We start from the raw sequence: 20740 nt of genomic DNA, 5'->3' as shown, positions 1-20740 counted from the left end.
TTTTACTGTGATAGAGGAACCCAGAGCAAAATTAAAAGTCTCTTATGATTTTAACTCAATAGAGTTAAATAATATAAATAGAGCTCAAACCTTCTCTCATTATCAGACTCTTTACTCCTTCCTGATAGCTTAGGTTGTTTTACCATTAACATGATTTTCCTAAATCTTTCCACAGGTTTTCAAGTCTGGTCCAAGAAGGATTTTAAGGCATGTTTAGCTCTAATTGCCAAGGTTTGCAGGACTTAGAAGTTCTGTTACTTCTATTTGAACTAGACCATATGTGTTAACAACAGAATCTCTTACACAAATCAAGTAGACGGGAGTTGGTGGGTTTCTTAGTGGAAGAAGTTATTATTTGACTGCAGAATGCAAATGCTACCAAACCAGTCAGTCCAGGAAAATGTTGAACAACTAGCAGGTGTTTAAGAACTCCTCTTTCTAGCCATGGGTAAATGAGTTACACAAACAAGGTATCAAGAACCGCTAACATTTTCTACAGGCACAATCTGGTGGTGCTGCAAATATTCCCTCCAGTCCTGGAAAAACGAGCTGTGCTGTTCCAGTAGCATTTTGAGGCAATATTTTAACTTCATTAAATACTATCACTTTTTACATGCACATTCCAAATGCTTTTATGCTGAGCTTCTTCCTACCTACTCTGCCACAGAGACACTGGCTGCAGTGGGCTGGGAGTGTAAACATTCATTACTGATTTTTAAACATTTGGCATTTAAAATGGTGAAGTGATGATGCAAAAGCTCTCCAAGGTTATAGAGGTTCTGCTCACTCCCCACTCATTCTCTTTTTGTCCACATAACATCAATACCTGGGAGCAGTTGTGGGAGGTCAGTGTCATCCAAACCTGGTATTTTGGCCCTTGGTTTGGCTGTTGAAAGGGCAAATATTACTGTGATTTAATGTTTTATACATATGCTCTTGCAGGCAAAAGTGGTAATAAATCAGCATTGGTAAGAAGAGATTAACTTCATGGTTCAGTGGAAAGTGTGTCCAATGGTATATAAAGTGAGCTATTCCTATTTTGTTTTCCACTGAATAAACTTGTGTCAGTACTGCCTATCTGAAATATTTGAAACATCACCAAAAATGCCATCATCTTCATGACAACACATATAAACTATTTACCTCTGTTTTCTGACTTTTATTCCTCTAGGATTTTTTTGCAACTAGCTAAGTGATTCAGAAACTTGTAATTAGGATGTGATAAAATACTATATATGTAACAGCAAAGCCATTTTGAACACTTCAAATACTGTCAAATCATTATTTGTATTCTGTGAAAGGGTGACATGTGGGCTCTGTAATGCTTGTCTAAATTGTCCTTCATTCGCTGTTGGAAACTTCAGTCCTACCCTTCTTTCTATAGAAATGACCAGCTGAAAATTGTGGCAAACACATTTCTTTCTCTCTCAGAATTCTTCATAGAGATACACAGAGAGAAAGAAATAAAAAACAATTTCTATTTCTGCTCCTTGTTTTTCTCATGTGGAATGTGCTTGGAGAATTTTTTACCTGGGGTGATTGCTTGATTGGATTATGGTGAGCATTGTTTGAGTCTGGTGGCCAATCGGATCCAGCTGTGTCTAGACTCTGGAGAACAGGGTCACGAGTTGTGGGGAGTTAGATACGGTAGTTAGAGAAAGCAGCATGTAGTTTTTAGTATCCTCCTTTATATAGTATATTAATGTATTATAGCATAGTTATAATAAAGAAATCATTCAGCCTTCTGAACTGGAGTCAGACATCATCATTCTTCCCATTGGGTTCGCCTGCATTTTACAACAGAAAATCAGGTAAAAACTTTCTAAGACAAATCAGCAAGGAGTAAAAAACCCCACTGATGATATTTTTGTACTGATCTGAAATTTTGTTGGTTTCCTATTGTGAACCTCAACCGTGTTCTCATTATAGTACCTGTCAGGTTGCTCCTCTCAGACTGTTAACTCCTGACATGCAGAGTTAGAAAACAGGTTTTAATGTTACTGGACTGACTCCACAAATGTCTCCTACATCAAACTCAGGCTCTGTCTAGCCCTGTTCAGCTGTGATTCAGCTTCTGCTCTGTATTGTCAGCAGAGTCAGGCTACAGTGCATTTGGTTAATGAACATGTTTGTGTGCCAATTGCAAGAGTGCGGCTCAGCCTGGCCCTTCCCTTTGTTCTGGTTCATTTCTATCGCTGGGATTGCAGAAGGGAAAAAAAAAAAAGGCAAACTAAACCTGGCAGAATTTTTTCTGGATTTTCACCTCTCTTTTGAACTAAGTGGAAAATTATGCCAATGTTCACAACAATAAATATTTTCTAAAGTGAAAGATAGCTTAAAACAGCAACTCAGATTTTGGCCTGTAAGCTCCAAGGCCTGAGAAAATCAATTTTACTGACTTGATCTCAACACTGCTTGAGGTTCCAAACCAATGTTGGAAGAAACCAGTGTTGCTGGTACAAGATGAAGTCTCCTCCTTGCAAAGTGGTCATCTCCATAGGGTAGGAATGAGAGCTGCTGTTTGGAGCATCTGGTTTCTGTGGCTGTAGCAAAATCATGAGCAACTCTGCAACAAGTAGTGGTGGACGACTCCTGTGTTAGCTCCTAATGGGAAAATGAAGGTGTCCATATGGTTCCCTAGTGACTGGCTTTTCTGTACACATTACCAACATTTCTTGTTTTCCCTTGGTCTGTAGATGGTCCTGGGTTTGATTCTTGGAGAAGTAAATATTGATTGAAGTAATTGGTTGCTAATGCAAGGCTTGCCCAGATACCAGTTTGATGCTTTTGCTGCTGCAAACTTTAGCACTGACAATAATAGCATATGTGTGCACTTATTACTATACTATAGATCATGGAGTCATTCAGGTTGAAAAAGACCCTTAAGATCATAGAGTCCAACTGTAAACCTAATACTTCCAAGCCCACCACAAAACCAGGAAGATGTTAGAATTAAGGTCTGAACTGAACTGGCATGACTGGAATATGGCTGAAATGAGTTTGATGGTAGTCATTAAAGTCTGTCAAATACTAATACTCGGTTCTTTTTCACAGCAAACTTCCTTTTTTTCTTTCCTGCAATTTTGGGTTACTTGATCATTTAAACACTTCCCCTGGATGGTAAGGGAGGCCAGCCCATCTCCTCTGTCTGCAGAAGATTGACAATTAGTCAGACCTGGATAACTCAGTCTTGGATTCACCAACAGAGCCAATATTTCTAAGAGTGTTTCAGGCTTCCCAGTGTCTTGGTGCTAATATGACTCAGCCTGCACTAGGGGAACCATAAGTGTTCCAGGAGTTTCACTGGCATATGCTGCAAGTTTAAAATGCATTTGCTGATTTTGTGACAGAAGAGGAAACTATGGAGAAGGCCTTACTTACTGCAACAACTTAGTTGGCAACAGAAAGGACTTTTGCAGGAGAGCAGGTGTTTTTACTGGTCCTGTAACCTTGCAGGCAGAAGTTAAAAAGAAAGCAGATGTAACTCCATTGTGCTAGGTTGTATTTTTCATTCAGACATTTTAGACTTGAACCGATACTGCTCATTTAGATTCTAATGTAAGCACAGTAGCATTGCAAAAGACAGAGTAAAGACTAAAAGGTTAGCTCTGCACAAACTTGTAAGATAATTGGTTGTTAGTCCTTCACCTTGAGTATATTTAATGACCATTATTTCATAGTTGAGCTGAATAAGGCAGCTATACTTTAAAAGTTTTATTTCGCTCACCAGGAAAAGTAAGATGAAAAACCTTAATGTAAATCTGAATTTAGCATGGGATCTGTGGCAGCTGCTGCTGGACTATCTGTTGAGAACAACCCCTAAGCTCAGAGCAGAGTCAGTTAGAGCAGGTTTATCAAGGCCATGTCCAGTTGGGTTTTGAGTACCAGCAATGACTGAGAGGTCACAACCTCTCTGGGGCACCTGTGCCAGCGTTTGACCACTCTCACAGGAAGGGGAAAAAAGATATGTCTCATTTTATAGTTGAATGGGATTTTATGCACTTCCATTTGTGCCCGTTGCCTTTTGTTCAGTCGCTGGATAGCACTGAGTAGAGTTGGGCTCCATCTTCTCTATCTCTTCCCCCCCATCAGATATTTTTACACATTGATGAGCTCTTCCCTCAGCTGTCTCTTTTTGAGGTTGTACAGTCCTAGCTCGCAGTTTCTCCTTGTATGACAGGCGGTCCATTCCCTTCATCATCTTCTGGCCCATCCCCTGGTTTCACTCCAGTAAATCTCTATGTTCCTTGTATGGGGAGCCCAGGGCTGGATTCAGCACTCCATAAGTGTCTCACCAGTGCTAGAGGAAGGATCACATCCTGCTGGCAATGCTCCTTGTAATTTCTCTTGAATTTGGTGGGCTTCCTTGTTGCAAGGGCAGGATGATAACTTATGGTCAGCTTGGTGTCCACCAGGATCCCCACATCCTTTGCTGTACAGCTGCTTTACAAACACTTGCCTACCACCATTTTTTTGAGTCTCAGGGTCTTGGATTATTTAAGGGTGGTCTAACCTGTAAAAAGTGAGACAAAACATATTCTGTTCCTCAGGGTTGTGTGTTCTTTGTCACCAGGTCCTCTTTCCCTTCCTAAAACATGTTGCCAAATAATATTCCTCTTGTAGGTTTATTTTTTTAAGAGAACATGTAGTCTCATGAATGTCACTTGAGCAAATTTGTCATCTAGCTGTTGTGCAAAACACGTGATTATCCCTTTGCTGAATAGCGCTGCTCATATGCCCAAAGTTAAGCAAGTATTTAAAAGCTTTGGGAAATGGACCTTTAATTTCCATCAATGTGGAAGGTTTCAAACAATCTGCTGCTATATAAATCTTCTCTGAAACATCTACAGAGCAAAAAATTGTACACATTCAAAAGATCAATATAAAGAATTGCCATTGACAAAGGAAAATTATAGAAAATACTGGAGTCTTAAAGTGGAGTAGGAGCTGGACCAGACTGATGTTCTCATGCCTGGCATGTGTTTTGCAGAGCTGGATATGTGTTTGGATGCATTTGGAAAAGGGCTGTATATAGCCCTGAAACATTGATTTCAAAACACAGACTTAAGATATGCAGAAAAACTTAAACTCCTCTTGGCTCTGAGCACCTATTCTTCACAGACAAGGAGCTGTCTTTCCTATGAGCACTGACACTTTCAGAAGACAGAAATTTTACTCTTGGTTTTATGAGGCGTCAGATGTTTTCCCCAGAGCCTGGTAACACAAAGCACTCTGCTGAGTTGACCAGTTCAACCTCCTTGGGGACACTTTGCTGTGTATTTTGGCCTTGTTCCTTTGTTAGCACCTCTGTTAGGATGCATGGATTGTGACTGTAATGACAACTTTGTACAGGATGCAAAAAGAGGTTAGTTTGTTCCTGGAAATACGACTGATCTGGAGTCAGAAATCAGTGTTGTCAGCTTTGTGATACTGCTGATGAAATTTAATTTCTCAGGGTGGAGCAGCTGCATTTGTAAATTGTTTCTGGCAAGACCTGTATCTTTGCTCCATCTTTCCCCCACTGGGAACCATGGCTTTTGCTTAAGCTGCTACTTTGAGACTGATAACAGTCCGTTATTGTAATGGGACCAAGATCACAAGTTCCCATTCTGAGAAGCAGCAGTGTAGCTACCATGTTCCGACAGGGTAATAATCAGTGCTGGCTTTTGAGAACAGCTCTTCCCAAGAGATAATGGAGATGGCAACCTGACCTCAAGTTGTAATAGGCTCTCTTGTAAAACTGAGAGATTAGTTTGATTTATATTAGCCCTGCCAGATTCCAGCCTCGCTTGTTTGCATCCTTCTTCCTGAAATTATCTTTCAAGGCCCAGTGGGACTTGGAGTAGCAAGGCTCTTTGCCACTTACCATCAGTGTGCTATCTTCTGTCTTCTCTCTGGAGCAGGGCCTGTGGGCTCACACAAGAGTGGCTGCACTGAGGTTGAACATGAACTGACAAAAAAATGCAAGTTTTAAATTTTGGCAAGTGCCCTGAGGTTCCTTGAGATGATGAATATGAGGAAAACACAAGCATTTAGCATTGTTCATCTAGGGATACTTTTACTTGATTAACATAGGCATTAACAATGCTATCAATAGCACCATCTACTGCCTTCGGGATAGGAGGACACAAGATCGGCATTATAATAGCACAGGTAACTAATAAAATGAGAAAAGAGCACCTCAAGAGGTTTTTCTCCTTGTTTCCTGGCAGCAGTGATGCCAGAGAGGCACTGCATCCACCTGTGTCCTCAAGGCAGGCAATCTGCTGAGTCTGCATGGCCAGTCTCTCATCAGTGCTCTGCAGATCTGTTTCAAAGCCCTCTTTTCAGATGTGTGTCACCAAAACATCCCATCTGATTTTGTAACAAATGGCAGAAATATTCTTCCTTCCAGCACTTTGCCACCTACTTCCAGTCCTTTCTACCTACCTTTGTTAGACCTTAAGCCAGTTTGGGGGCCAGTTTCACTTTCTCATCCTCCCTGCCAACCCACAGTGTCTGCCTCTCTGCAAAACGTTCACAACATCCCCTTTCTCCCATGCCCAAGGTACAAGCAGTGGATACTCCTGGATACTAAGCCAGACAAGGAGACATAGATCTCTTAGAGCACTTAATATCTCCATCAGCTAACTCAGAGTATAATCATGAGCTAATACTAGCCCTTGTGCATTTTATTAACAGTGCAATTTACATGTTTAAATAGGAGACTGTAACAGTGCACAGTCTCAACAGCTGCCTGAACTTTGGGGGATGACAAGATCCCTGTCCTTTGCACAGGTCAGATTAATGGCAATCTGCATATTATGCAATCTTTAATTTCTTTTCCTTTCCCAGGATACCATGAGACTTAGGACCTCTTGACTCTGCAGTCATAATCCCTTTTCTAGTTCACAAAAAGGGAGTTTTATCCCAAAGAGAGTGTTGTGAAGGACCCTGGATGGTCCAGCCCCACCCCTGATTTTGGAAAGGAACCACCTTATTATGCACTCCAGCTTTACCCTCTTGCTAAGAAGAGCAAACTTAACTTGTTCTTCTGTTTGACTTTTTTTTTTTTTTTTTTTTTTTTTTTTTTTTTTTTTTTTTTTTTCTGTTGTTCCAGGACAGGATGTCTCACTTAGAAACCTATTTTTTTTTTATGAGGAATTCAATTTCTCATGCTGCTGCTAGATGCTCTCCAGCATTCACAGAGCCACTGCTCTGCCCCAGGGAACTGAAAGATTAAAAAAAAAAAATCATAGGAAAGGAAACAGAATAATTATAAGTGGCTAGGAAAAAAGTAGTTGTTTCCAGTACTGCAGAGCCAAGGACACCTGGGGTATGGACATGGATTTTAAGGGGGAGATAGTGGTATGAGCCTAAAGGCATATTAACCCTGCAGGAGGATATGAAAATTACCTCTTTCTCTTCCTCAGCCAACAGTCATAGGAACCTAATGTCTCTCAGGCGGGGCAGCCCTCGGGAAAGGTTTGTGAGGAAAGGTTGTGAAGAACCCTGTCCCTGTGCTGGGGCAGCCCCGCGGCCCGGGCCGGCCCTAGACTCTGGCAGAAACAAATGACTGGATTCAGCTGTGATTCTGGTTAGGGCAAGGGCCGAGTGGGGTGAACAGAGAGGCTGGTCCCTTTTGCTCCTCTGACTGAATCTTCTGCAGGAAATATGCCAGCCTGATTGCCCAGCACAAGGCTCAGGGTGAGACACTCAACAGCAAAGATGAAAACACTCCTCATGTGGTAAAATGCCAAGGGGTTCTCTGAAGAAAAATACTGTGTAATTGTGTCATTAAGGACTATATAATGATGCATCTGCATTTGGGGTCAAGTTAAAGCTATACAGACAGCCCTCTTTCAAGCTCCTCCTCAGTTCTGAGTGATGCAGATTAAACAGTCTTCTTTTGCTGCAGAATTGGGGGGTGTTGTATAAATTTATACCACAAGAAAGTCAGTAAGTCACAGCAGTTTGAAGATCTGCTAAACAGAAAAGTAAAAAAGAAAAATCCAAGCAAAATCATCAAGTAGTTGAAGAATGTATCAGTTCTGTCTGGATTTCAAGATTAGACAGCTTTATATCTACCATGAAAGAGCAGAAGAAAATCCCAGTGCTTACAAGACACTCAGGACTATGTCTGAATATGAATTATGAAGCTGACTAAAAAACTGAAGTGTTTTTATTGGCTTAACTGTAGCAACAGTCTGATGGGGCAGCAGTGATGGTGTGAACAAGCACCTTAGTCCTTGGGAAGGTCAGGGATCCTATTTGTACTCATCAATTAACTGGTTAACCTATGATTCCACATGTCTAAACCACTGACAAGTGCTTGTGAAGTATTTCCACACTACTGAAGTACTTGAATGTTTGCTTTAGGCAACAAGAGGAAATTTTGTCATTGAGTATCTCTTGGGCTTGCAAGACCTCATTTTCCCTGCTTCCACATGGTGTACCTCCCTTTCCTCCCCACCAGCATACACAGCCTATTTTTCAGCTCAGTACCTTTCTCCAGTCCCTCTGCTGTTGTCTTGTGAGGTCCCTAAACACAAATGCATTTAATTAGAATTATCCTAGCACCTGTTAGCCTTTGTGTGATTTATTTGGCTGCCCATGAATCAGGGTGGCTTGATAAAGGGGTTTTCCTCCCTGTGGCCCTGAGCGGGCAGGAACAGCCCTGGTGCTGTTCTCCTCAGGAGAGGGTTTGCTTTCACTTCCTGATTGATGCCTGTTTCTGTCCATTGCCAAGCTCTGTAAAAAGCAATTGACAGCAAAGATCAGCTTAGTTGCTCCAAGGCAAACTCCAAACCTCTACTTTGTGCTCCCGACAGGTGAAAATGTCTTCAGTCTACTGGCAGTGACCTGTAAATTTTCTCTGAGACCCCTGTGCTGATAGTGGGGAGTGACCTTTTTTTTGCACATCACTTTGAACAGTGGGAAAGGAAGAAGTTGTTTGGGTATGGAGAGACTAGAGTATGGATTGGGCAAACCCATGAGGCTGGATGGATGAGATGTGACATCATGCACTGTGTTCTGTAATGAAAGCAATTATGAGCAAGTACTCACAGCAGGACAGGGCCATGAAAATCACCTTGTTGCTGCTTTCTCCTCTTCTGAATCCTGACCCTACTCTAAGGGGATTCATGAAGACAGATCCCAAGAGAATGAGTGCACAGTGAAATCCTCACACAGGGGTGCACATCAATGCTGTGACCCTGTGCTGTTAGGTACTCTGTATGCTGTGTTGGCTTTTCACTGTTGATTTAGCATTCCAGTGCCAGAACTGCTGTGCTATATGCATCTACAGGGTACTTGAATTCATACTTCTGAGAACAAAAATTGCAAAAGAAGCTTATGAAGGCCTTGCCAGAAAGGCACTGCAGAATGCATTTATACTCTCACTGGGAAATGGGGATGCATCTATACCCTCACTCCTGTCATGGTCAATACGATTGCTCAAGCAAACTGGGCTTTTATAATTGTTTGATTTACTCCAAACGATGCTGTTTTCATTGACCTTGTCTGGTGCCTGTATGACTTTAATACCCCTATAGGCTGTGAAACATAATTATCTGTTAATGGAGACTATCCTGTTTCCACTCAGGACAAGCCCAGCAAGTGGCAGTGATTCCCACTGCTTTATGTTCCCTTTTATAGGCAAGGGTGCTGTGACTCCAAATCTTTAGGCACTGTGTGGGAGTGATACAGTAAAAATGACCTTACAACCTCTGAGCCAGCAAAAACATTAAATCAGTTAGTCACTTGGCAGCAACAGCAGAAAAAGAAGGCTGTGGGAAAAAAACACGAAACACAAATAAACAAAAAAACTAAAATGCAACAAAACCCACAAGGGTAAATCGGAGCAATCAGTCATGTCTGAGTGAGATCTGTGCATTTTCTTTTTTGTTTGGCCAGGCTGTGACAAGCAAGGACATTGGAGGAGAGCTGCTGTCTCCACTGCTTCTCCACAGAAACTCCCAGGCATGGGGAATCCTTTCTTTCTGCAGCAGGAAGAACACTCTGGGTGTGTCTATGCATGCGGGCATGATTCTTTTATTTTTTTGGCTAGCTGACGTTGCAAAGGAGCTGGGGTACAGACCAAAATTATGCCCTGTACTCACAACTCCTGAGCTCTGGGCAGTGTGAGATGATGAAATGAATGTGGCTGAGCACCCCCTGCACATGTTGCTGATAATCAAGCTCTTAAAAAGCTTCGTGAAAGAGCTGAGCTGAATTCTCTGCTAACTCAAACTTGTTGAACAGCATTTCCCAAAAGACTTGTAGGTGGCAAAAATGTGGAAGACCTGATAAAGGATTCATCTTCTCCAGGAAGAAAATTTGTTATTCCACATACATAAGATATACAGACTTCTGTGACTCACAGGATGAGAGAACAGGCAGGTAGGCCAGAAGAGTTCAGCTGCAGTGGATAACACTTGAGTTCTTCTTAAATAGAACAATTTTGTAATGGAATCATTGAAAAAAGCCCAAGCTTTTAAGTCCTACTTTTTATCCTCTTGGAGTATAATTATTTTTTCAAATAATTACATGATTTTCAGTATGGCCTGGGCTCCTGAGATGCCTTCTTATTTCACCCAACACTACCCTTGGCTGGTTTACCAAAAGCAATGGTTCATTGTTATTTATTATTTTACCCTTTCATTCAGCTTTATTTCATTAAGAGCTTGTGCATTGCAAAGTCATGTTTGAGTTTTCTATGGTCAGGTTCATTGTATGGTTTACATCTTTGCAGCATTCCCTGCTCCAACCCAGCTGCTGAATGCATCAGGGTCACTCCCTGCCCTCTCCTCGCACAGACAGCCCATGGAAAGGGGAGATGGCAGAAGCTGGATGGACTCTACTTCCCTCGCCTGGTCATTTTTTATCTGTCTTGCCAAGGGTGTTTGACACTGAAGAAACAAGGATAGGAGGCTATTGCCCAAGGGGTTTAAATCCAAGCAGATGTTAGTGCAGGGACTACTTGAAAATTTCCAAATTAATGATTTGTCAGTGGGAAACATCTTCTTGACCAGATGAGCATGTTTGTGGAGTGTGTCTGCTTCCCATGAGTAAGTCTTTTTTTGCTGGAAAAGCGAAAGTCCCAAACTCAAAAAAAAATTCAATTTGGAAATGCAGTTCCTGTAAAACAGTGTGACCCAAATTTGCCATATCATGTGTCTTCCCTATCAGACCTCCCCTTGAATCACAGACGGGGAAAAAAATCTACTGGGTCTCCAGAACTGCTTCCCACTGCAGCAACATTCCCATCATATAATCCACCTTTAGCCTCATTAGGTTTCTGATCTTTATTCCTCCATACAAAAGGCTACTCCAGAACCTGGCTAGGTTTTGAATATTTTTTTATTTCCACCCTAAAGTAATTCACAAGCCACATAGGCCAGTTTCACTCTTTGCTAATGTTGTTCCATAAATAACAACTCTCTCCTCTCTCTGGAGTTTATTATGCTGTAGCAGTAAACAATCATATTTGTTTCCAGTCTTCATTTTCCCATATCAAACTGAATTTTCTCGTCTCTGTTTGATCCTACTGGTTCTTTTCTGCACTTGACTTCATCCAGATTAATCTTCCATGACCACAGTGAGCTTATGGCCATACCTCAAACAGCACAACTGATATTCTTTGATTCAGCTGGAAACACACCACATCACAGGTCCTAGGATTTTCATCAGGGTTCACTATCACAATGCAGCCAAAACAGATCCTGGAGTTTGAGCTAAAGAAAAGGATAGGAACAGGCATCATCTGGCTGGAATGTCCATGAGCTGTGGTGGGGCAATTTCAGACTTGAAATAATAGATTTTGAGCCAAAATGGTGTATGCTAACATGTTACTGAAAAGAAAACATTCTTCTGATGAAAACTCTCTTTTTTTTTTTTTTTACTGCTGAGACTCTGCTGAGCTCTAGATGTCCCCATGGCACAAGCCTTCCAGGCAGTGAAGTAGTCCTGTATAACCTGGAAAAAAATAAGATTCACAAAATGTGTAGTGGCTGAATTTTTCTTGGCTCCAGGATGCATAGTTTCCAACCAGAACACGTAATAATTGGTTTTGTTACAGGTTGCTCTCTGAAGGCCATTTGAGCTGGCTTCAACTGGGATGCTGATTTTTGCAGTAAATCAACTTGTAAAATGCCATTCACTGTCAAAATTATTCTTTTACACACTTGATAAAGACCTGATAAATTAAAAGTATAATTAAAACCAACTTGTAGGGCAATAACAGCTGACACAAGATTGTCCTTCTTTTCCTCTGCAAGCAGCTGGGTGGCCACAATACAGCCTCAGAGCTTTACCATGCAGGATGACTTTTGCCCTCCTTGTGGGGAATGACAAACTCTTCATGGAGCAGAAATTACTAAAGCAGGGTCAGATTTGCAAGTGTTTTATGTTTCCACCATGGAGCAAATTCCCTCTTGAGTGGTTTATCTCCAATGCCCAAATCCTGTCATGTAGTTTTCTCTGCTCATAGAAATTAATGTGCAGGATCCTTTCCCAGCATCAGATGTGGCTCCATCCAGTCTGGTACTCAGAGATGTTTTTGGGTTTTTTGAGTGTTTTTGGGTTTTTTTTTGTTTGTTTGTTTTGGTTTTTTGTTTGTTTTTTTTGTTGTTGTTTGTTTGGTTTTTTTGGTGTTTTTTGGGGGGTTTTTTTGGGTTTGTTTTTTTTTGTTTGTTTGGGTTTTTTTTTGTTGTTTTTTTTTGTTTTAGTTTTTTTGGGGGGGGGGGTTGTTTGTTTGGTTTTTTTTGGTTGGGTGTTTTAGTAGTTTGTTTTGTTTTGTTTTTTGTTATTTACAAAGACTTGTATTGTCAAGGCAACAAAATACCAAATGTAGAGAAGTTTTATTTAGTCCCAGCCTGCATTTCTCTCCTATTGATCTTGCTGCATTTTACCCTGCAATAAGGGACATGATTTCATTATTTCAGCTACCTCTGTCTTGGCTCTTCAGAGGCAACTTCTACTCATATTGCACTTTTGCAATGTTCAAAGCAAATAAAAACAAGGATTTCTGACAAAAGAATGCTCATAGCCACAGTCCATTGTGGGTAGGACTTCACAACATTTTGAGTTGGGAAACATGCACAAGGTACTTCTTCCTACCAGTTACACTTTAAAGGGGGTGAATGGCTCTGACTGTAATTTGACAGCCGGTACTTCATCTTTGAGGCCACCAAGTTAACTTGCAACAATCAAAGCAAATAAAAACAAGGATTTCTGACAAAAGAATGCTCATAGCCACAGTCCATTGTGGGTAGGACTTCACAACATTTTGAGTTGGGAAACATGCACAAGGTACTTCTTCCTACCAGTTACACTTTAAAGGGGGTGAATGGCTCTGACTGTAATTTGACAGCCGGTACTTCATCTTTGAGGCCACCAAGTTAACTTGCAACAATCATGGCAAAGGTCTATGTTTTGTGGATATATTTCCCTCATTGCAAAAAGTGCTATTACATCTGTAGTGCAGAGAGTCGCTGAGAAACAGAGAGTTACTGAAGAGCAAAGTATCTTGACTGCTCTGAGCAGCTGGCCCCAACTGCCTTGTGTTGCTTTTGCTGCCAGCCATGCCCTGGGCAGGCAGCAGTGGGGATGCATCTGCCAGCTCTTCCTGAAACAGGCTGCAAAATTAAGCTCATAAACATAAAAAATGATATTTCAGAAAAAAAAGAAAAGAAAACCTGGGCTGTCATGTGTAGCTGGTCACTGAAAGACGAAGCTTTTCTGATGTGTAGTATTGAAGAGACTTCCTTTACCAAAATATGATAGGAAAAAAAAAAAAAATTATGGTCCTCCTGTTTTTAATACTCTTACCTCATTTATTTCCCTTGGGAACGCTGGAAATTCTTCCCTGCTTTCTGACAGTTGCCTGGAGTGACTGGAACTCTACAAACAGCAGCATCCCAAACACAGGGGGCTGTGTTGCAACATTTTCATAAGTCAAGCCGAGATTCAAGAGCTCAGTTTCTCTTTACAGTGGACTTAAGCCTAAATCTTCACTTCTGGCTAAGGCTGCCTCATTACCGTCTGTTAGCTGAGCTCACACATTGCCCATACACAGCCAGATTCTAGCGGGGTCTCAATCCATCTAAATCAGGGCTCCTGGACTGCACTAGGCACAGAGGTGTAGCCAGAGCAAGATGATGTTGGTTTTCTAGGCCAGGAAACAGAGACTGAAAATTTTGAGGGTTTTTGAATAGTGTAGCCATCCCATTAATATTCCCAGATGTGGGTCTGAACAGCAGCACAGGCTGCCACACTCTCATTTTCCCATGGAAATCCTACATACCTTTAAGCATTCTGCAGTCCTGCCAGCTGCTGCCTGGCTCTGCCTGGTTTTAAAAATGTGTGCAGGTTTCACCATGCATAATTTTAGGATAGTACAGCTCACTGTGGGACAGGGTAAAAATGGTGTTCTGTCTTCTTTTACAGCTATTTTCCTTTAACAGTTTAACTGCTAAGGTTGACTCACAACCTGAAGTAGGGGTTAAGATGGGGAGAGAAAAAGGGAATAAACATTTTTTATCTGCTTGTAAAGCTCGTCATTATTCTCACAGGGTTTCTAGTGAAGTCTTATTGTTCTGCTGTAGGTTTGTTACAATTTCTGGCACTCTGATCTTCCCATGTCTTGTTGGCTACTTGTTGTTGATGGGCTTTTTGGTTGTTTTTTTTTTTTTTTTTTCCTTGGTTTTTACTTACAGACCTGACCCAAAACTTACCAGCAGTCCATGAAATTATTGGAATTAAGTTCAGTTTTCCCCTGCTAAACCAGGATTGAGTATAGGATCCTGTTCCTAAAGTATGGCAAGCACAGTTCTGGCTGGCACAGTGCTGGGATGGAAACACTTTCTATACCAAGTGAAAGTCTTCAGAGTGCAGCTGGGCTGATTTTCGAAACAAGTATTTTGGAGTGTGGGGTGGTGTTGGTTTAGGGTGGGGGTGTTTTGGGGTCTGTTAGCTGGTTGGGGCTGGTTTGGGGTTGTTTTGTTTGGTTGGTTGGTTTGGGGTGGGGGTTTTTTGGTGCTTTTTGTCTTTTGTACCAGGACAGGATTTTCTTTGAGTCTCGTTTATTGATGAGGCAGGGGTATTGATGAGGTGTGGATTAGAAACGGCGTGGCAGCAATTACCGAGCCGAGGACGTTCCCTATGCATTCCCTGCTGCTTGGTTGGCTGTGAAGCAGCGGGTTACACCCTCGGCCACGGTGTGATTTTCCTTTTGTTCCTTGCACCCTTCTGCCACAAGATGGGGATGCAAGACCGAGTTTAGGCCATGTATGAACACGCTTCTTCCTCCGCAAGAATGAATCTACATGATCCTTGCGCTCAGGGACCTCCTTTTATTGCTATTATTTAGAGCCTGCAAACTCACAAGATGTATTAATTCTTACATAATTTTATATTATTGAAGGATGCTGGGATGTGGAAAAAACCTATTTATTATCTTTGCTGAAATTAAAGCACCTCTGTGATGTAGTTGGCCATAAACAATTTGAACTCCTTGCAAATCCAAGTCAAATTTTAAATCATTGCAGCAACAGTAAGAGGCAAGCCTCTCTCTAAAAATACCTGTGTGTCACTAAGTAGAGATTAGTGAGCTAATGATTAGTCAGATGATAGCTGGCTATTGATTTAGACATTTAAATCAATTCTATAAACTGCTTTATTTTCTGTTTTCAACTTCAAGAGTCATCAAATATCTACAAATGTTCTGTCCCAACTGGACAAGGGAAGAAATCCAGGCTAAAATGTGGCCAGGGAAGGCCCTGCAGATCTGCAGGTCTGATGTTTAGCTGGCAGTGCTGGCAGCTTGGCTGAAATGATTAACAGGCTTCATTCATTTCATAACATAACAATGGGCAGCCCCTGAAAAGTTTTGGTAGAAAATATTATGTCACATACGTATCTATTTTCTGTATGTTGGTGTAATGAAGCCTCCCATTTCCTCCAAGCTAAAGACATGTGTTCAGCATACTCAGCCCTTCATTTAGCCAGCATTTACTCAGTCTTGCACACATAAAGGGAGGATAAAAGGGACCTGAGCCCACAAAATCCCATTTTTCATCATCCATTTTATGAGGTGATACATCCTTTCATCACCAACTTGGGACCACTGATAGTTTTTTGAATAGCTCTAATCACTCCCCCCCCCCCACCAATACTATTTCAAAATGTAGGTACTGTACATTTTTATGGTTGACCTGCAATAAAAAGTAATTTATTTATAAGTCCTCTTTTCCTATTTATCACCGATTCCTTGTGCAGTACTGTTTGTGATGACTCATCATTCAGAATAGTCACTTGGAATGAGTGCCTCCAACAAATACTGCCTTTTCTAAACAAAATTTTGTATAAATAAAATGGGATGTCATAAATAACAAGATAATACTGAGCAGCAGAACAATGTTATTCAGGCTTGATAAAATTGCAAGTTGTGTTTCAAGACCAACAATTTGTTTTCTTTCTTTAGAATTATAACTGCCAAATCAGATTTCTCCTCTGTCTACATCCTCCCCTGCCTTGAAAGGCAAAGGTGATGTGAAGACATAAAAAATTCAACCTGACATTTCCGTAGGGTTTATACTGGAAGACAGTCACACTATAAATCCCTGCCCCATCTTTCAGTAACAGAGCTCTCAAAAATGCTGGGTTGAATTTTCTGTCCTTCATGTGCTGCCTAGTGGATTTTGTTGTTTTTTTTTGTTTTTTTTTTTTTTTTTTTCATTTGGACAACAAAATGAAGGGAAAACTAGATAGTTTCTAGTCCCTTTCACTTTCTGGTTTTCATGCAGAAGTGCAAGGTAGCCATGTATTTGTTCAAAAAAGCAAAACCACCACCACCACCCCTTATTAATACTAGTTTTAGATATTTAAAATGTTTAATTCATTTACAAGAACAACATGGGGAAAGTCATCCTTATTTTGACTCCAAAACCTTTGCACAGATGTCTTCATTGAAGTGAATCACATACTTTTTATTGCATGCCCTTTTTTCCTCTAAGAAAAGTTGTCTTCTTACTACTTTTTGGATGAGAAGTAGTTAGTTACTCAGTGACAGACTAATCTCTCAGCCAGATCATAGAATGCCCTGGGTTGGAAGAGACCTCAAGGATCACATAGTTTCAACACCCCTGCCATGGGCTGTGACACCTTTCACTGACCAGATTGCTCGGAGCTCCATCTAACCTGGTCTCAAACACTTGCAGGAATAGAGCATCCACAACTTATCTGAGCAATCTATTTCAGCACCTCAACACTCTCACGGTAAAGAGTTTTTCCTAGTATCTCAGCTAAACCTACTCTCATGTGTTGGTCTGGCAATTTCCAGCTGCTTCCAGATTATTGTTTTGCTTCTTGCTCTCACCTGTAGCTGCCAGGTCTTACTCACTAAAGTATGCCCCATGTTTAGTTGGGCTGATCTTCCCATGACTGCCCTGGAAGGTCATAGCAAGTATCCTGTGACTGGCTACTTAGGCTATCCAGGAGGGAACAGAGTAATGGTCAAGGATACTAGAGGTGGCAGCAATCATTTATTTCACAGCAGCCTGTTTTTATGTGGGCTCTTATGAAATGGGTGTTGAATTCTGCTGTCACTGTGGAAATGATGAATAATAATCAGGTTAAAGCAACATATTGCATCATTCACAGAAGAAGTGCGAGGCAGTTCCTTTGAACTTCCAACACTACAGCAGCTGTTCTTACCCTCTGGGAATGTTGTTTCAACATCTGAGGTTAAATGTCTTATTTGTAAAAAAGTGGAAGGGAAAAAAATGTTTTCCTTTTTTGATTCATTGCATGATTAGCCTGTTCTTTGCAATGCTTTTACAGTAGCATTTAGCAGTTACGTGGAAGTAGAGAGAAGATGATGGAGGGGTGTATTTCAGCTAGTGAATTTATTCTGTTGGCTGTCCTGAAAAGACAGGCATGTTAAAAAGCCATTGAGCTCTTACACAAATACAACAACATAATTGAGAAATACAGAAAATAACTGTGTGACCCAAGGTAGGTGGGCATGATTATGATAAAAGCCAATATACACAACTTATGGGTCTCACTGACTTTTCACCAGTCTTTCACAATGCATTTGCTCTGATTTGAGCTCTCATGGATCTAGACATATTCTATAATAAGTTGCACAAATATTCATCCTGCAGTTATTCTGCCCATGCAGTGTTACATTCCTCAAGAGTAGAAAAGGGAAGAGACAGTTGTTTGATGCAACATCTTAGCCAGAAAACATGAAATACCATATATATGAGGTATACAGAGGTGTGTTTTTTTCTTGTTGGGTTTGGGGAATTTTCTGCTTCTCTATGATAGGCATGACTGCTTCTGATTTTTTGTTTTCTAAAGATTTTCTGAACTTTTTGCAGGAAAATAGTGAAGGTTTCCTGAATAAAGTTTCCTAGAGTCAAATACCACAACATCTTGGCTGATTTCTGTGGCACATACTGCTGTTCCTCATTCATCACACCTTTATTTTGAGCAGTCACCCTGAAGGGCAGTGCTTCAGCTCAGGGAGAAGATGCTCAGGATATATAGAAACATGTCTCTGTAGGAAGTGTGGAAGGTACAGAAAGGAATCCATTTACTTCTAGGCTGGGTAAATCTTTCCCTGCACAGGGTTTGTTGGCCCTGTGTAAAGTCAAGAGGGGACAAAAGCAATTGTGGAAGTTTCAGTCTGGGTTTGATTCTTCTTCCACGCTGGAAAAAAGTATTCTGGCATTCAGCTCTCTCAAGACTTTAAGCCAGTACCAAAGTGTCTTTATCAATACAGAGAAAAGTTACTAGCCTGTCATAGCCCCAAGTGCTCCAGCAGCTTGACAGAAAGCATGACTTTCTAGGCTCTCATAAACAGATGCTAAAGCTTGATTTCTGGTCTTGCTTTTTATAGAATGAGCATGTACCTGCTACCTCTCAACATGTATTTATGAAAGCCCTAATCTATAGCTGCTGTTCACTGCTGTGGGTTGATGTTTGAACTCTTCACCCCCCATTGCAGTCTGCAAGGAGTTGCAGATTCTCATCACTCCCTCTCTGGATTACAGTTTGAAGCACATCATTGGTTTTCCTGGTGAAGCTGCAATTAGGACTAAGAAGAAAAGGGCTGTGTGTGATTCATGTGAAAAGTAAGTTAAAGTCTTACAGTAAAGAGGGGGATAGAGGAGGGGGGATGTTATATCAATTCACTTTGAGAGTCCCAAAGTGAAATTAAAACATCAATGTCTAACTTTTGTAAACTGACCAGCTGGGAAAGTTGTAATTTCAGGTTAGAGTGGCTTTGAGAGGAAAACAGAAACTGTACACGAAAGAGATTGCTCTTCTTCCTTGCCTTTTCTCTACTTGGCTTGACTTCCTTTCGTCCTTGTGCCAGAGTCAAGTATTTCTGAGAGGCAATTTCCGAAGACCTTCCCTCCTACCATGATGCTCAGGCCCTGCTGAGTGGTGCATACATCTGAGTGGATATAGAATTAAGCACATATGTTGCACTTTTCTCCCCCCCCCCCCCCCCCCCCCCCCCACACACACACACACAAAAAAAAAAGTTAAACGCCACGACAGTTCTGATTTGAAGCGTAATTTGTATTTCTAGGACAAACACTGCTTCCGAGTGGCAGTGATGGGGAGAAGGGCACTGGGGGAAATACAGTTCCTCTCCCTGCCACTGCCGTGCCGTGCTGGCTGGCAGTCACTAGCTGCGTGGGGTGTCCTCCCCTCCACTTTTCACTTTATACTTTCCCTATTTCACCAACATATCCCTAGATGGAAAACCATAACAGGGGCCAATGCTTGGACTGCTTCACACTTTCCAGACTCGGGCCAGGTGTCGCACCGCATCCTGCTCTGCGGGGCCGTGACAGTGCCGTGGCACCGAGGGGTTTGTTTGGCCCAGCTGCCCGGTCTCCAGGCCCCGTTTGTTTACCCCGGCTCCGTTCTCCATTCGGGCGGGCGCGGTTGCTGTTCCCGCGCACCCCGCTAACGTTACTGGGCTCAGCGGCTTCGCGGCGACACTTCCAGCGGCTCTGCCCGAGCCCAGGCTCGCACACAAGCGGAGCGGTTCCGCTCCCCAGCAGGTCCCGGCTGCCCGGCCCGGGGCCTCGGTGATGCTCGGGAGCCGCCCGGTGCGGCCGCGGGGCCCGCGCTCCGACCGCCACGACCCGGGGAAGCTCCGGGAGGCAGACTCGCCCCCGTCGAGCCCTCCCGGCCGCTCTGGCGGGAGGCGGGGGCCTGGCAAGTCTCCCCCCGCGGGCCGCGGGGCGGGCCGGGGCGGCGGGCGGCACCTCGGGGCCGGGGCTCCCGCCGGCAGGGGCCCGCCGGGAGCAGCGACGGCGGGCGGCCGGGGCGGAGCGGCAGCCGGCATGGGGGCCGGGGCGCTGGCCGTACGCGTGAGTAGGGGCTGGCGGCGGGACGGGCACGGGAGCGGGGCGGCGCTGCCGGCGGAGCGCGGCCGGGAGCGGGGCCGGCTGGATGGCGGCTGGATCAGCCTCCTCCTTCTCCTCCCGCCCTCCGCCGGGGTCCCTCGCGGGGCCAGGGCAAGGGAGGTCGGTCCGGGCCCGGCGCCTTCTCCTCGTCCCGAGCGCTCTCCATCTGTTCTCTCCTTCTCTCTTCTTTCTCTTTCTTTTTCCTTCCCCCCGCTCGGCAGCTGCCGCTCATTTGGGAAAAGCAAAGACTCGTAAAGGCGATTACAGGCGGTTTTCTTTTAGTCCCCCCCCGCCCCTTTTTTTTTTTTTTTTTTTTTTTTTTTTTT

General features: G+C 42.7%; 1 protein-coding gene across 3 annotated transcripts in view; it reads left to right on the top strand.

Annotated features, from left to right (window-relative positions):
- Positions 1–19915: 19915 nt before the first annotated feature.
- The window catches only part of FAM13A (family with sequence similarity 13 member A), a 131486-nt gene continuing 130661 nt past the window's right edge, over positions 19916–20740 (top strand). For 2 of the 3 annotated variants that reach the window (XM_053974874.1, XM_053974873.1), the window contains exon 1: positions 20297–20378. In XM_053974874.1, the coding sequence (XP_053830849.1) occupies positions 20352–20378 (27 nt within the window). In that variant the 5' untranslated portion in view covers positions 20297–20351. Of the gene's footprint in view, positions 20379–20740 lie in introns of all 3 variants that reach the window. The other variant, XM_053974872.1, reaches the window with a different exon arrangement.

Source organism: Vidua macroura, chromosome 4 (assembly GCF_024509145.1).
Source record: "Vidua macroura isolate BioBank_ID:100142 chromosome 4, ASM2450914v1, whole genome shotgun sequence".
NCBI lineage: Eukaryota > Metazoa > Chordata > Aves > Passeriformes > Viduidae > Vidua > Vidua macroura.
Note: the sequence above shows the minus strand (reverse complement) of the source record. Positions and strands in the feature narration are given on the sequence as shown.